Consider the following 14,136-nt stretch of genomic DNA (forward strand, 5'->3'; position numbering starts at 1 on the left):
CCCAGGCTGGAGTGCAGTGGCACGATCTCTGCTCACTGCAAGCTCCACCTCCCAGGTTCATGCCATTCTCCTGCCTCAGCCCCACCAAGTAGCTGGGACTACAGGTGCCTACCACCATGCCCAGCTAAGTTTTCTGTATTTTTAGTAGAGATGGGGTTTCATCATGTTAGCCAGGATGGTCTCTATCTCCTGACCTCATGATCCGCCCGCTTTGGCTTCCCATAGTGCTGGGATTATAGGTGTGAGCCACCATGCCCAGCCTAATACCTATAGTTCTTAATGGCAAAAACCACAATTACTTTTGTAGCAACCTAATAAATAAAGTATTTCTTAATGTTTTAACAAATATCAGAATAAACTTTTTCTTTAAGAAGAAAATTTATTATCTTAAATAATGGAGCAGCACTCTGTAGATAGGCAGGATTTGTCTAGGGATTCTCTATTGATCAGGGATTTTATTGCTATCTACAAAGTTGAATAGTTTGCATGCCAAGACACCTGTATAAAGACTTTCCTTTTGTAAATTGTTTTGGTTTCAATAAACAGCCCTCAAACTTTACGAAAGTTTGCCAAATGTTTACTCAACACAAAGCCAAATGTACTTTGCATTATGGGTGATTTAAGGATTTTCAAGAGTAATTCTGAAAATCCTTGCCAATTTTATTCCTGAATAAGACCATATTTTCTATTACTTAATATCTTAATACCCTTTTTCATGGACATTTAACTGTGTATTCAAAGCAACCCTACAAGGGGGAGTGTTGCTGTCTTCATTTAAGAGTAAGGAGACCGAGACTAAAATGCAGGCTCTCTATTCAGTTTCAGGTTAGGAATAGTATAATTTTTCCAATAATAAATATGGTAGATTTTTTTAAATGGCTGCAATGCCTCTCTCTATATCAAGCAATTTCAAAGTGAACTGCTACAATGACTGTTTGGCCAAGTGACTTGCTTTGGCTAATGACATATTAGAAAATTAGCTATAGGCCGGGCGCGGTGGCTCAAGCCTGTAATCCCAGCACTTTGGGAGGCCGAGACGGGCGGATCACAAGGTCAGGAGATCGAGACCATCCTGGCGAACCTGGTGAAACCCCGTCTCTACTAAAAAATACAAAAAACTAGCCGGGCGAGGTGGCTGGCGCCTGTAGTCCCAGCTACTCGGGAGGCTGAGGCAGGAGAATGGCGTGAACCCGGGAGGCGGAGCTTGCAGTGAGCTGAGATCCAGCCACTGCACTCCAGCCTGGGTGACAGAGCGAGACCTCGTCTCAAAAAAAAAAAAAAAAAAAAAAAAAAAAAAAAAAAAAAGAAAATTAGCTATAAACAGAATTGAAGAGTGCTTGTACATTTGGGCTTGTTCTTTACTATTCTTGAAATTCTGAGATTTCCATGTGAATTAGCCTGCTGGAGGATCAGAAGCATATGGCCCGGTCACTTCCATCACACATCCAACAGCTAGCAACACCCAGAAGCAGAGACGCATAGATAATCAGCAGCTGTTCCTAGATGTTTCATTCCTCTCAAGATCAGAAGAACCATCCACCCAAAGTTAGCCCAAATTTCAAACCCACATAATCATGAGCTAAATAAATGCTTGTTGCTAAGTTTGGGATGGTTTGTATTTCATCAAAAGCTAACAGATACAACATTGAGAGAGTGATGTCAAGATGGCTGATCTCAAGGAAAAGAGCTTAGCACAGCCCAGACTTACTTAGACTGTTGGTAAGAATATGCAGGTGCATGTTCGTTGGATGTGTCCACTGCTATCTGTTGCTGCTGACCACTGGTGTCCTGGGATGAAGGTGCCACTGTCTGGGGAGAGGTATCAGCAACAACACCCTAAGGAGGCAAATAAGAACATAAAAGCCTTACTTGCAGCAAAGGGCCCTCTCTAGATAGGCGGTAAGTACCCCTCTTCTATTTGGCTTAAGTAGAGATGCTCTCAGCTACATGAAGTCACAATAGGTACTCAGAGGACACCCAGAGAGCACATTTAGATAAGGGCTAAGTAATTCACCCTAATGTGGCACCAAGAAACTTTGCCATTAGAAGTTGTTGAAGTAGTTAAGTGGTCAGAAAATAATTTTGCCTATACTTGGAACTTTTAAACCAGGTTTGCACATTTATCCACAAGAAATAATTTATGCTCATTCAGGATTCTTACAAAAACTTGTATGTTCAAACATTATTTTCCTGGCATATTTTACCGTATCATGTCTATATCCTTTGGGATAATAATGGAAACTGATCTTAATAAAAATATACATCAAAGTTTGGAAATCTTTTCAAAGGATGCTATTAAGTAGGTTTTCTCTTCAGTAATTTGTTTTGTTTTGCTTTGTTTTCTCGTATATGAACTGAAAGTCACCAAGAAGTTTTAAGAAAACAACAAAAAAACTTGTCCTTAATTTTGGTTTGCTTTTCCTTCACCCTTTCTATTTTTTTGTTTCTCACAGATGCTGGCAAGAGTGAATTTCTGGAATTCGTCACAATCAAGAATATAATTTTGGATTCCAGAGAGACATAGGTGATTTTATTTGGTTGTTAGGTGATTGTATTTGGTTGTTACTAGGCCTAAGAAGAGCACCTATCTTGATAAATTTTCCTGGTTTTATTTGTAGTCCTGGATACCTGCAGTGATGTCAAGTAATCTGTCACTGAGATTCCCTAAATTTCTTCTTTAGAATTTGAAAATTCTCTCTATATTTATTCAATATTTTCTTTCCTAATTCACTACTTGCTATTATTTATTTTTTGACACCTCCTACTACCTTTACTTTATAGATATTGATAAATGTTCAATAAGTGTTTTAATTAATGCTTTTCCTTATAATCACTGGTTCAAGGCAATGTATCAGTATATTTATATTTTTCTCAGTGAAATATTTCTTTTTAATCCCTAAATATAACTATAATTAGACTGTTTCCAATAAGCCACACTGTTAAATGTCTCAATCATCAAAATGGTCAAATTTTATATATAAGTATATGTTTTTCGTGTACACAGAAATGAAAATATGTGGCAGAAGTTTACACTTAAAGTGCCTATTTTCTCATGGCATAGGTGCTTTTTGATAGCTAAATATAGCAAAGAACATGGAATTTAATCATATATTCTTGAAATTCTGAAAAGACAAAACTGTTTAAGATTTGAGACCTATAGGTCTGGAACACATGAAAGATTTAACAATTGGAACTCCTTGATTTCCTAAGCTACATAACAGTGCCCTGTTAACTTGGTATGAACAAACATTTGTCACACACCAAAACCAGAAAACATTTGAGAAGATCCAATTTAGTCTGTAAAGGTCTCCCTCAATCTCAGAGATTGAGAGTCTTGGTGGATTTTTATGTGGAGTGGTACCAACATAGCAGTTGCTTGCCAACAAATGGAGTAGCAAAGACATCAACTGCAGAGGATTCCCAGCTGATGAGAAGGAATGCAGGTGACCATAATGCACATGTGCATCAGGAGAGGGGAAAGAAGGGCAGTCAAAAAGTAATGGCTAGAACCAGAGCAAAGAATATACATACCTAACTGTTTTACCACCATCTGCATAGCTCTGTACCCTCTCCATTTCTATGTGGTTTATGGCTCTGTCCAGTAGAATGATGTGTAGAGGGCATAGATTTATCCCAATGGAAAGAGAGAATGAATGCAGCAAAACTTCCATTAAGGACAAGCTGACATCATCATTCATGATATTCACAGCAATAAGAGTTGTACAACTTCTTTCTTGTCTGTAAGAAGCTGCAAGCCTGTGCAGGTTCATCACCTAGAGCAATGATTTCTAGTCTTTGGGTACATATTTTAAAAATATGATGTTCACAGTGGCTCATGCCTGTAATCCCAGCACTTTGGGTGGCCGAGGCGGGTGGATCACCTGAGGTCAGGAGTTCAAGACCAGCCTGGCCAACCTGGTGAAACCTCGTCTCTACTAAAAATACAAAAAACAAAACAACAACAAAAAAAACTAGTGGAGCGTGGTGGTGGGCACCTGTAATCCCAGCTACTTGGGAGGCTGAGGCAGGAAAATCACTTGAACCTGGGAGGTGGAGGTTGCAGTGAGCTGAGATTGTGTCATTGTACTCCAGCTTAGGCAACAGAGTGAGACTCTGTCTCAAAAAAAAAAAAAAAAATGTTCAGTCTATACTCCAGTCAAATTCATAATCTGTGGGAATAAGACCCAGGAATCAATATTTTTTAAAGCTCTCCAAATAATTTCAATGTGCAGAAAAGTTTGAGAACCAGTGCATTAGTGCAGTGTCTCTCAAATTTTTAATGTGCATTTGGATCACTGAGTGATCATCTTAAAATGCAAATTCAGATGCAGTAGGTCTGGATAGTATCTAAGAGCCGACATTTCTTTTCTTTCTTCCTTCTGACAGAGTCTCCCTGTTTCACCCAGGCTGGTCTCGAACTTCTGGTCTCAAGAGATCCTCCTGTCTCAGCCTCTCAAGTAGCTAGGATTACAGGTGCATGCCATCATGCCCAGCAAGTCTGCATTTCTAACAAGCTCTCAAAGGATACCAATGATGCTGGTCTAGGAACCACTCTTTGAGGAACAAGGCATTAAAGAACTAGTTCATTCACATAGTTGCAAACTTTTTTCCTTTTGTAAGTATTTGTGATTAAAATTGTTGGAGTTGTGATTTGGTTTCTAGAATTTTCTCTAAATATGAAAGAGACTCCCATCAAGAGACTCCCGTCGTGCCTCTGTAGCAGATGACCTCATTGCATGTGCAAAGCAAAACACAACCACATTCAAGTAAATGTTTATACTTTCATATACTGAATGTTAGAGTAGCACAAAAATTGCAAGTGAGGATTCCTACGGTTATGGGGGGACTACAGTGTATGCGACTGAGATTTATTTATTCTAACCTCTTTATTCGACAGAGATAGACTTACTTCAATAGAAACAGCTGTCGGAGGCACAGGCGTGTACTGGGGAATGTAGGTCCCTTGCATAGGAGCAGCAGCAGTCATATACTAGAGAGAATCAAAGAAAAATGCATGTGAACTTTGAGCTGCAACCAGTGAGCAAATTAAATACCACATGAGACTGCTTTGGCTGTGGGGCCCATAGCCAGTGTGTATTTTTTTTCCAACTCAATTTTCACTAAAAATAAGGCAGCTCCTCTCAGTATTGAAAGGCCTTTCTTACTAAATTTAGCACCCACATTAGCCCTACCTCTTAATTATCGATATGAGTTAATTCACCCCCATTTCCTCACTTTGTCCTTTTATACATTCTAAATAAGATCTCAAACATTTCACATCTAAACACAAACTCCAGGAGAGTAGGGATGATGTCTCGTTTTTACTATCTTTTATTGCTAGCACCTATCACACAGTAGGCTCTCAACAAGTATTTGTTGAATGAATGATCATATAAATTGTTAGTAATATTATTTTTTGAATTTAAAAAAGCAAAGTAATGCAATAGCTATGTGATACATTCGCATTACTGGCAAATGTCATTTTTTCATTTTTGCATCACTTTTTTAAATATAAAAGAGTATTACAGATAATATTGAAGTCTCTATTGTTCCCTTCTCCCATTTCATTCTCGTATCACTGTTAAAATTTCGTTTCCAATACCTTTAATCCACCAAATTTTTCTTATTGCGATGAATAATGAAGCCTAATCATTGTTTGTTAAGTTGTAGTAGTCAATAAATTGTGTATTGAGGATAAGTTGTATTTTTGCAATGAAGAAAGGGAGCCCCACTAAAACTACATGTTCAGTTACATAAGCATAAAGTATGACCCATATTCATAACACACATATCCACCCTGCAAATTCAAAGTTCTACTCTTCAAGAATTGAATTTCCTATGGAATCAAAACATCAAAACTGGAATCATCAAATGAATTCAAGGTTTCTCAATTCATAATTTTTTGTAGAAAATCAAAACCTCCTTATTCTAAATTTGCTGAGATCAAATACTAAGTTCATGTATAAATATGAAAAAGCTAAATTACTGTTTTGTGTATGTGTATGTTACTATATTCAGTATTTAAGAGACATACTGATTCTGAATCAAGGAAAGCATCTGAACACTAGTCCATCTTTTCTTTCTTGCTGTTGGAGTGCAGTGGCGTGATCTTGGCTCACTGAAAGCTCTGCCTCCAGGGTTCAAGCGATTCTCACGCTTCAGCCTCCCAAGTAGCTGGGAGTGCAGGTGTGTGCCACCACACCTGGTTAACGTTTGTATTTTTAGTAGAGACAGGGTTTTGCCATATTGGCCAAGCTGGTCTCAAACTCCTGGCCTCAAGTGATCCACCTGCCTCGGCCTCCCAGAGTGCTGGGATTACAGCCGTGCCCTACTGCGCCCAGCCGGCATCTGCCTTTTCAACAAGATTACTCTATAGAGTATGTTGTAGATAACAGTTCCCTGGCCATTTCAGGTAGATAACTTGCCTCTTATATAGGTTCTAAATATCCTTTAATTTAGCACTTTTTACAATATATTCCTTGGAACACTAGCTATACTGAAAGTAAAGCTTTCTGTGTTCCAATGTATTTAAGCAATGCTGCATAACATATCTTCTTCTTGATACTGACATCTGATTAAACTCTGAGAAATCATGTTTTACAGAAGCAGCCTATTTAAAGGGGATAAACTAGTATTTCTAAAACGTGTGTTTTGATTTTTGGTATCATTTATTAGTTTTGCTTAAAATTAAGAAATATACTCTGGAAAATGTTTAATTGAATTTCAAAAATCTAGCAGTTTTATAGCAAGTGAGAATATATTTTTATCAACCACAAATTTAATTAAGTTCAGAACTGATACATTTGTGGTTCATGTTCTACCCTTTGGTCATGGTATTCCAAGGTTTACTATATACTAGTAAAAGGATAAACCCTCACCTATTTGAGTATTTCCTGTTCTAAAGTAATTCTAAACTTTGCAACTTGCCCAGTAAGTTATGTACATCCTTTGCATAAGAGGATGTCACTAGCACCCTCTGTAGAATACTACTGGGATCCATCCCCACTCCACTCTCTCTATCTCTAAGAAGAAATACTGTGAATTAGAGGTCATTAGAAACATGACTTGTGGCCGTATACAGCAATGTTCACTAGTTCACATGAGTATCTATTCCATGATTTGGACTTTCCTTGCCACACTGTAGTTCCTAGGTAGTATGGTTAAAAAGAAGCACTGGGGGTGGCTGGAAAGACAGATGAATAGGAACAGCTCTCGTCTGCATCTCCCAGCAAGATCAATGCAGAAGGCAGGTGATTTCTGTATTTTCAACTGAGGTACCCAGCCTATCTCACTAGGACTGGTTAGACAGTGGGTGCAGCCCAAGGAAGGCGAGCTGAAGCAGGGTGGGGCATCGCCTCACCCAGGAAGTATAAGGGGTTGGGGAACTCTCTCCCCTAGCCAAGGGAAGCCCTGAGGGACTGTGCTGTAAGGAACATGCATTCTGGCCCAGATACTATGCTTTTCTCACAGTCTTCACAACCGGCAAACCAGGAGATTCTCTCGGGTGCCTACACCACTAGGACCCTGGGTTTCGAGCACAAAACTGGGCAGCCATTTGGGCAGACACCGAGCTAGCTGCAGTTTTTTTTTTTTTTTTCATACCCCAGTGGCACCTGGAATGCCAGCGAGACAAACCATTTACTCCCCTGGAAAGGGGGCTGAAGCCAGGGTGCCACCCTCACGGAGCCCAGCAAGCTAAGGTCCACCGGCTTAAATTCTTGTTGCCAGCACAGCAGTCTGAAGTTCACTTGGGATGCTGGAGCTTGGTGGGGAGAGGGACGTCTGCCATTACTGAGGCTTGAGTAGGCAGTTTTCCCCTCGCAGTGTAAACAAAGCTGCTGGGATGTTCAAACTGGGTGGAGTCCACAGCAGTTTTGCAAAGTCACTGTAGCCAGACTGCCTTTCTAGATTCCTCCTCTCTGGGCAGAGCATCTCTGAAAGAAAGGCAGTAGCCCCAGTTAGGGGTTATAGATAAAACTCCCATCTCCCTGGGACAGGGGACAGAGCACCTGTGGGTATGGGCAGCTGTGGGTGCAGTTTCAGCAGACTTAAATACTCCTGTCTGCTGGTTCTGAAGAGAGCAGCTGATCTCCCAGGATGGTGCTTGAGCTCTGCTAAGGGACAGACTGCCTCCTCAAGTGGGTCCCTGACCCCCGTGCCTCCTGACTTGGGAGTACCTCTGAACAGGGATCGACAGACACCTCATACAGGAGACCTCCAGCTGGCATCTGGCGGGTGCCCCTCTGGGACGAAGCTTCCAGAGGAAGGAACAGGCAGCAATATTTGCTGTTCTGCAGCCTCCGCTGGTCATACTCAGGCAAACAGGGACTCGAGCAGACCTGCAGCAGAGGGGCTTGACTGTTAAAAGGAAAACTAACAGAAAGGAATAGCATCAACATCAACAAAAAGGACGTCCATACAAAAACCCCATCTGAAGGTCACCAGCATCAAAGACTGAAGGTAGCTAAATCCATGAATTTGAGGAAAAACCATTTCCAAAAAGGCTGAAAATTCCAAAAACTGGAATGCCTCTTCTTCTCCAAAGAATCACAACTCTGCACCAGTGAGAGAACAAAACAGGACGGAGAATGAGTTTGATGACTTGACAGAAGTGGACTTCAGAAGGTGGGTAATAGCAAACTTCTCTGAGCTAAAGGAGCATATTCTAACACCATGAAAGGAAGCTAAGAACCTTGAAAAAAGGCTAGAGGAATTGCTGACTAGAATAACCAGTTTAGAAAAGAATATAAATGACCTGATGGAGCTGAAAAACACAGCACGGGAACTTCATGAAGCATAGACAAGTATCATTAGCCAAATTGATCAAGTGGAAGAAAGGATATAAGAGATTGAAGATCAACTTAACGAAATAAAGCATGAAGACAAGATTAGAGAAAAAAGAATGAAAAGGAATGAACAAAGCCTCCAAGAAATATGGGACTATGTGAAAAGACCAGACCAATGTTTGATTGGTGTACTGGAAAGTGACGGAGAGAATGGAACGAAGTTGTAAAACACTCTTCAGGATACTATCCAGGACAACTTCTCCAACCTAGCAAGACAGGCCAACATTCAAATTCAGGAAATACAGAGAACACCACAATGATATTCCTGAAGAAGAGCAACCCCAAGACATATATTCATCAGATTCACCAAGGTTAAAATGAAGAAAAAAATGTTAAGGGCAGCCAGAGAGAAAGGTCTGGTTACTCACAAAGGGAAGCCCATCAGACTAACAGCAGATGTCTCTGAAGAAACCCTACAAGCCAGAAGAGAGTGGTGGCCAATATTCAACCTTCTTAAAAGAATTTTCAACCCAGAATTTCATACCCAGCCAAACTAAGCTTCATAAGCAAAGGAGAAATAAAATCCTTTACGGACAAGCAAATGCTGAGGGATTTTGTCACCATCAAGTCTGCCTTACAAGAGCTCCTGAAGGAAGCACTAAATATGGAAAGGAAAAACTGGCACCAGCCATGGAAAACCATACCAAATTGTAAAGACCATCAACACTATGAAAAAACTGCAACTAATGAGGAAAATAACCAGCTAGCATCATAATGACAGGATCAAATTCACACATAACAATATTAACCTTCAATGTAAATAAGCTAAATGCCCCAATTAAAAGACATGAAGTGGGAAATTGGATAAAGAGTCAGACCCATCGGCGTGCTATATTCAGGAGACCCATCTCACATATAAAGACACATACAGGCTCAAAATAAAGGGATGGAGGAATGTTTACCAAGCAAACAAAGCCAAAAAAAAAAAAAAAAAAAAAAAAAAAAAAAAAAAAAAAGAAAGAAAAAGAAGAAAAGAAAAAAAAAAAAAAGCAGGGGTTGCAATCCTAGTCTCTGATAAAACAGACTTTAAAACAACAAAGATCAAAAAAGACAAAGAAGGGCATTACATAGTGGTAAAGGGATCAATGCAACAAGAAGAGCTAATTTCCTAAATATATATGCACCCAATACATGAGCACCCAGATTACTAAAGCAAGTTCTTAGAGACCTACAAAGAGACTCAGACTCCCACACCATAATGGCGGGAGACTTTAACACCCCACTGTCAATATTAGATCAACGAGACAGAAAATTAACAGGGATATTTAGGACTTGAACTCAGCTCTGGACCAAGTGGGCCTAATAGACGTCTACAGAACTCTCCCCCCAAATCCAACAGAATATACATTCTTCTCAGCACCCCATCACACTTATTCTAAAATGGACCACATATTTGGAAGTAAAACACTCCTCAGCAAATGCAAAAGAATGGGAGTAATAACAGTCTCTCAGACCACAGTGCAATCAAATTAGAACTCAGGATGAAGAAACTCACTCAAAACTGCACAACTACATGGAAACTGAACAACTTGCTCCCGAATGACTACTGGGTAAATAATGAAATTAAGGCAGAAATAAGTAACTTCTTTGAACCAATGAGAAAAAAGACACAATGTACCAGAATCTCTGGGACACAGCTAAAGCAGTGTTTAGAGGGAAAGTGATAGCACTAACTGCCCACAGGATAAAGCAGGAAAGATCTAAAATCGACACCTTAACATCACAATTGAAAGAACTAAAGAAGCAAGAGCACACAAATTAAAAAGTTAGCAGAAGACAAGAAATAACTAAGATCAGCAGAACTGAAAGAGATAGAGAGATAGAGACACAAAAAACCCTTCAAAAAAATCAATGAATCTGGGAACTGTTTTTTTGAAAAGATTAACAAAATAGACCACTAGCCAGACTAATGAAGAGAGAATAATCAAATAGACACAATAAAAAATGATAAAGGGGATATTACCACTGATCCCACGGAAATACAAACTACAATCAGATAATACCATAAACACCTCTATGCAAATAAACTAGAAAATCTAGAAGAAATGGATAAACTCCTGGACACATACACCCTCCCAAGATTAAACCTGGAAGAAGTCGAGTCCCTGAATAGACCAACAGCAAGTTCTGAAATTGAGGCAGTAATTGATAGCCTACCAACAGAAAAGGTCCAGGACCAGATGAATTCACAGCTGAATTCTACCAGAGGTACAAAGAGGAGCTGATACCATTCCTTCTGAAACTATTCCAAACAATAGAAAAAGAGGGAATCCTCCCTAACTCATTTTATGAGGCCAGCATCATCCTGATAGCAAAACCTGGCAGAGACACAACAAAAAAATGAAAATTTCGGGCCAATATGCCTGATGAACATCGATGCAAAAATCCTCAATAAAATACTGGCAAACCAAATCCAGCAGCACATTAAAAAGCTTATCCACCACGATCAAATTAGCTTCATCCCTGGGATGCAAGGCTGGTTCAACATACAGAAATCAATAAATGTAAGCCATCACATAAACAGAACCAATGACAAAAACCACATGATTATCTCAATAGATGCAGAAAAGGTCTTTGACAAAATTCAACAGCCCTTCAAGCTAAAAACTCTCAATAAACTAGGTATTGATGGAACATATCAAAATAATAGTTATTTATGACAAACCCACACTCAATGTCATACTGAATGGGCAAAAGCTGGAAGCATTCCCTTTGAAAACAGGCACAAGACAAGGATGCCCTCTCTCACCACTCCTATTCAACATAGTATTGGAAGTTCTGGTCAGGGCAATCAGGCAAGAGAAAGAAATAAAGGGCATTCAGTTAGGAAGAGGGGAAGTTCAATTGTCTCTGTTTGCAGATGACATGATTGTATATTTAGAAAACCCCATCATCTCAGCCCAAAATATCCTTAAGCTGATGAGCAACTTCAGCACAGTCTCAGGATACAAAATCGATGTGCAACTATCACAAGCATTTCTATACACCAATAATAGACAGACAAGAGAGCCAAATCATGAGTGAACTTCCATTCACAATTGCTACAAAGAGAATAAAGTACTTAGGAATACAACTTACAAGGGATGTGCAGGACCACTTCGAGGAAAACTACAAACCACTGCTCAAGGAAATGAGAGAGGACAAAAACAAATGGAAAAAACATTCCATGCTCATGCATAGTAAGAATCAACATTGTGAAAATAGACATACTGCCCAAAGTAATTTATAGATTCAATGCTATTCCCATTAAGCTACCACTGACTTTCTTCACAGAATTAGAAAAACTATTTTAAATTTCATATAGAACCAAAAAAGAGCCTGTATAGCCAAGACAATCTTAAGCAAAAAGAACAAAGCAGGAGGCATCACAATACCTGACTTCAAACTACACTACAAGGCTACAGTAACCAAACAGCATGGTACTGGTACCAAAACAGATATATAGACCAATGGAACAGAAGAGAGGCCACAGAAATGTGCCACACATCTACAACTGTCTGATCTTTGACAAACCTGACAAAAACAAGCAATGGGGAAAGGATTCCTTATTTAATAAATGGTGTTGGGAAAACTGGCTAGCCATAGGCAGAAAACTGAAACTGGACCCCTTACTTACACCTTATACAAAAATTAACTCAAGATGGATTAAAGACTTAAATGTAAGACATAAAGCCTTAAAAACCCTAGAAGAAAACCTAGGCAGTATCATCCAGGACATAGGCATGGGCCAAGACTTCAAGACTAAAATGCCAAAAGCAATGGCAACAAATGCCAAAATTGACAAATGGAATCTAATTAAACTAAAGAGCTTCTGCACAGCAAAAGAAACTATCATCAGAGTCAACAGGCAACCTACAGAATGGGAGCAAATTTTTGCAATCTATCCATCTGACCAAGGGCTAATATCCAGAATCTACAAGTAACTTAAACAAATTTACAAGAAAAAGACAACTTTATCAAAAAGTGAGTGAAGGATATGAATACACACTTCTCAAAAGAAGACATTTATGTGGCCAACAAACACGAAAATAAAAGCTCATCATCGCCATCATTTGAGAAATACAAATCAAAACCACAATGACATATCACCTCATGCCAGTTAGACTGGTGATCATTAACAAGTCATTAAACAACAGATGCTGGAGAGGATGTGGAGAAATAGGAACACTTTACACTGTTGGTGGGAGTGTAAATTAGTTCAACCATTGCAGAAGACAGTGTGGCAATTCCTCAGGGATCTAGAACCAGAAATACCATTTGACCCAGCGATCCCATTACTGGGTATATACCCAAAGGATTATAAATCATTCTACTGTAAAGACATATACACACACGTTTATTGTAGCACTGTTCACAATAACAAAGACTTGGAACCAACCCAAACGACCATCAATGATAGACTGGATAAAGAAAATGTGGCACATATACACCATGGAATACTATGCAGCCATAAAAAGAATGAGTTCATGTCCTTTGCAGGGACATGGATAAAGCTGGAAACCATCATTCTCAGCAAACTAACACAAGAACAGAAAACTAAACACCACATATTCTCACTCACAAGTGGGAGTTGAACAATGAGAACACCTGGGCCCAGGGAGGGGAACATCATACAGTGGAGCCTGTAGAGGGGTAGGGGGCTAGGGAAAGGATAACATTAGGAGAAATACCTAACGTAGATGATGGGTTGATGAGTGCAGCAAACCACCATGGCATGTATATGCCTATGTAACAAACCTGCACTTCCTGTACATGTATCCCAGAACATAATAATAATAATAAAGTAGCATTTTAGGTGAATCTTAGCTAAACTTCTTCAAATGACACTTGAGTTATTTAAAACTCCATCTGCATTTTGTTTTAGTAAAACGGAATCAGAGTATCTTTACTTCTTTCATCACATTCAATAAAGTTGTAAACATGACCAAAACTGAACTGCCTGTCATGCAATTCATACTCAAATTCTCTTCAGAACAACAGAGTCAAGCAAAATGCTTTATCTATTTTACAGATGGAGAAATATAGATTCTTACATAATGAAGATAAGCCCCAGTTTTGTTGTTTTTTTCTTTCCTTGTTTTCTTTTTGTTTTAGAGGCAGTCTTGCTCATGTGGCCCAGGCTGTTGTACAGTGGTACAATCATAGCTCACTGTAACCTCCAACTACTGGGCTCAAGTGATCCTCCAGCCTCACTCTCCCAAGTAACTGGGACTATATGCATGTGCCACCATGCCTAAATAAGTTTTTTCCTTTTATTTTTAATTTTGTAGAGACAGGGTCTTGCCCAGAC

General features: G+C 39.3%; 1 protein-coding gene, 1 long non-coding RNA gene and 1 pseudogene across 13 annotated transcripts in view; 1 reads left to right on the forward strand and 2 right to left on the reverse strand.

The window, feature by feature from the left end:
- LOC144339499 (uncharacterized) overlaps positions 1-4,526 on the forward strand; it is a 95,378-nt gene extending 90,852 nt beyond the window's left edge. The window contains exons 4-5 of the long non-coding RNA XR_013414504.1: positions 2,454-2,524; positions 4,387-4,526. This is a non-coding gene — a long non-coding RNA (uncharacterized LOC144339499). The remainder of the gene's footprint in view (positions 1-2,453; positions 2,525-4,386) is intronic.
- RBMS3 (RNA binding motif single stranded interacting protein 3) overlaps positions 1-14,136 on the reverse strand; it is a 746,078-nt gene that overhangs the window by 23,616 nt on the left and 708,326 nt on the right. For 8 of the 12 annotated variants that reach the window (XM_077994138.1, XM_002803044.4, XM_077994136.1 and 5 more), the window contains 2 exons: positions 4,910-4,990; positions 1,709-1,836 (listed from right to left, as the gene is read on the reverse strand). In XM_077994138.1, the coding sequence (XP_077850264.1) occupies positions 1,709-1,836; positions 4,910-4,990 (209 nt within the window). Of the gene's footprint in view, positions 1-1,708; positions 1,837-4,909; positions 4,991-8,177; positions 8,340-14,136 lie in introns of all 12 variants that reach the window. The other 4 variants (XM_077994135.1, XM_077994133.1, XM_077994134.1 and 1 more) reach the window with 1 other exon arrangement.
- LOC106997150 (uncharacterized) lies at positions 1,856-4,895 on the reverse strand (annotated as a pseudogene).

The sequence above is a fragment of the Macaca mulatta genome, chromosome 2 (assembly GCF_049350105.2).
Source record: "Macaca mulatta isolate MMU2019108-1 chromosome 2, T2T-MMU8v2.0, whole genome shotgun sequence".
Lineage (NCBI taxonomy): Eukaryota > Metazoa > Chordata > Mammalia > Primates > Cercopithecidae > Macaca > Macaca mulatta.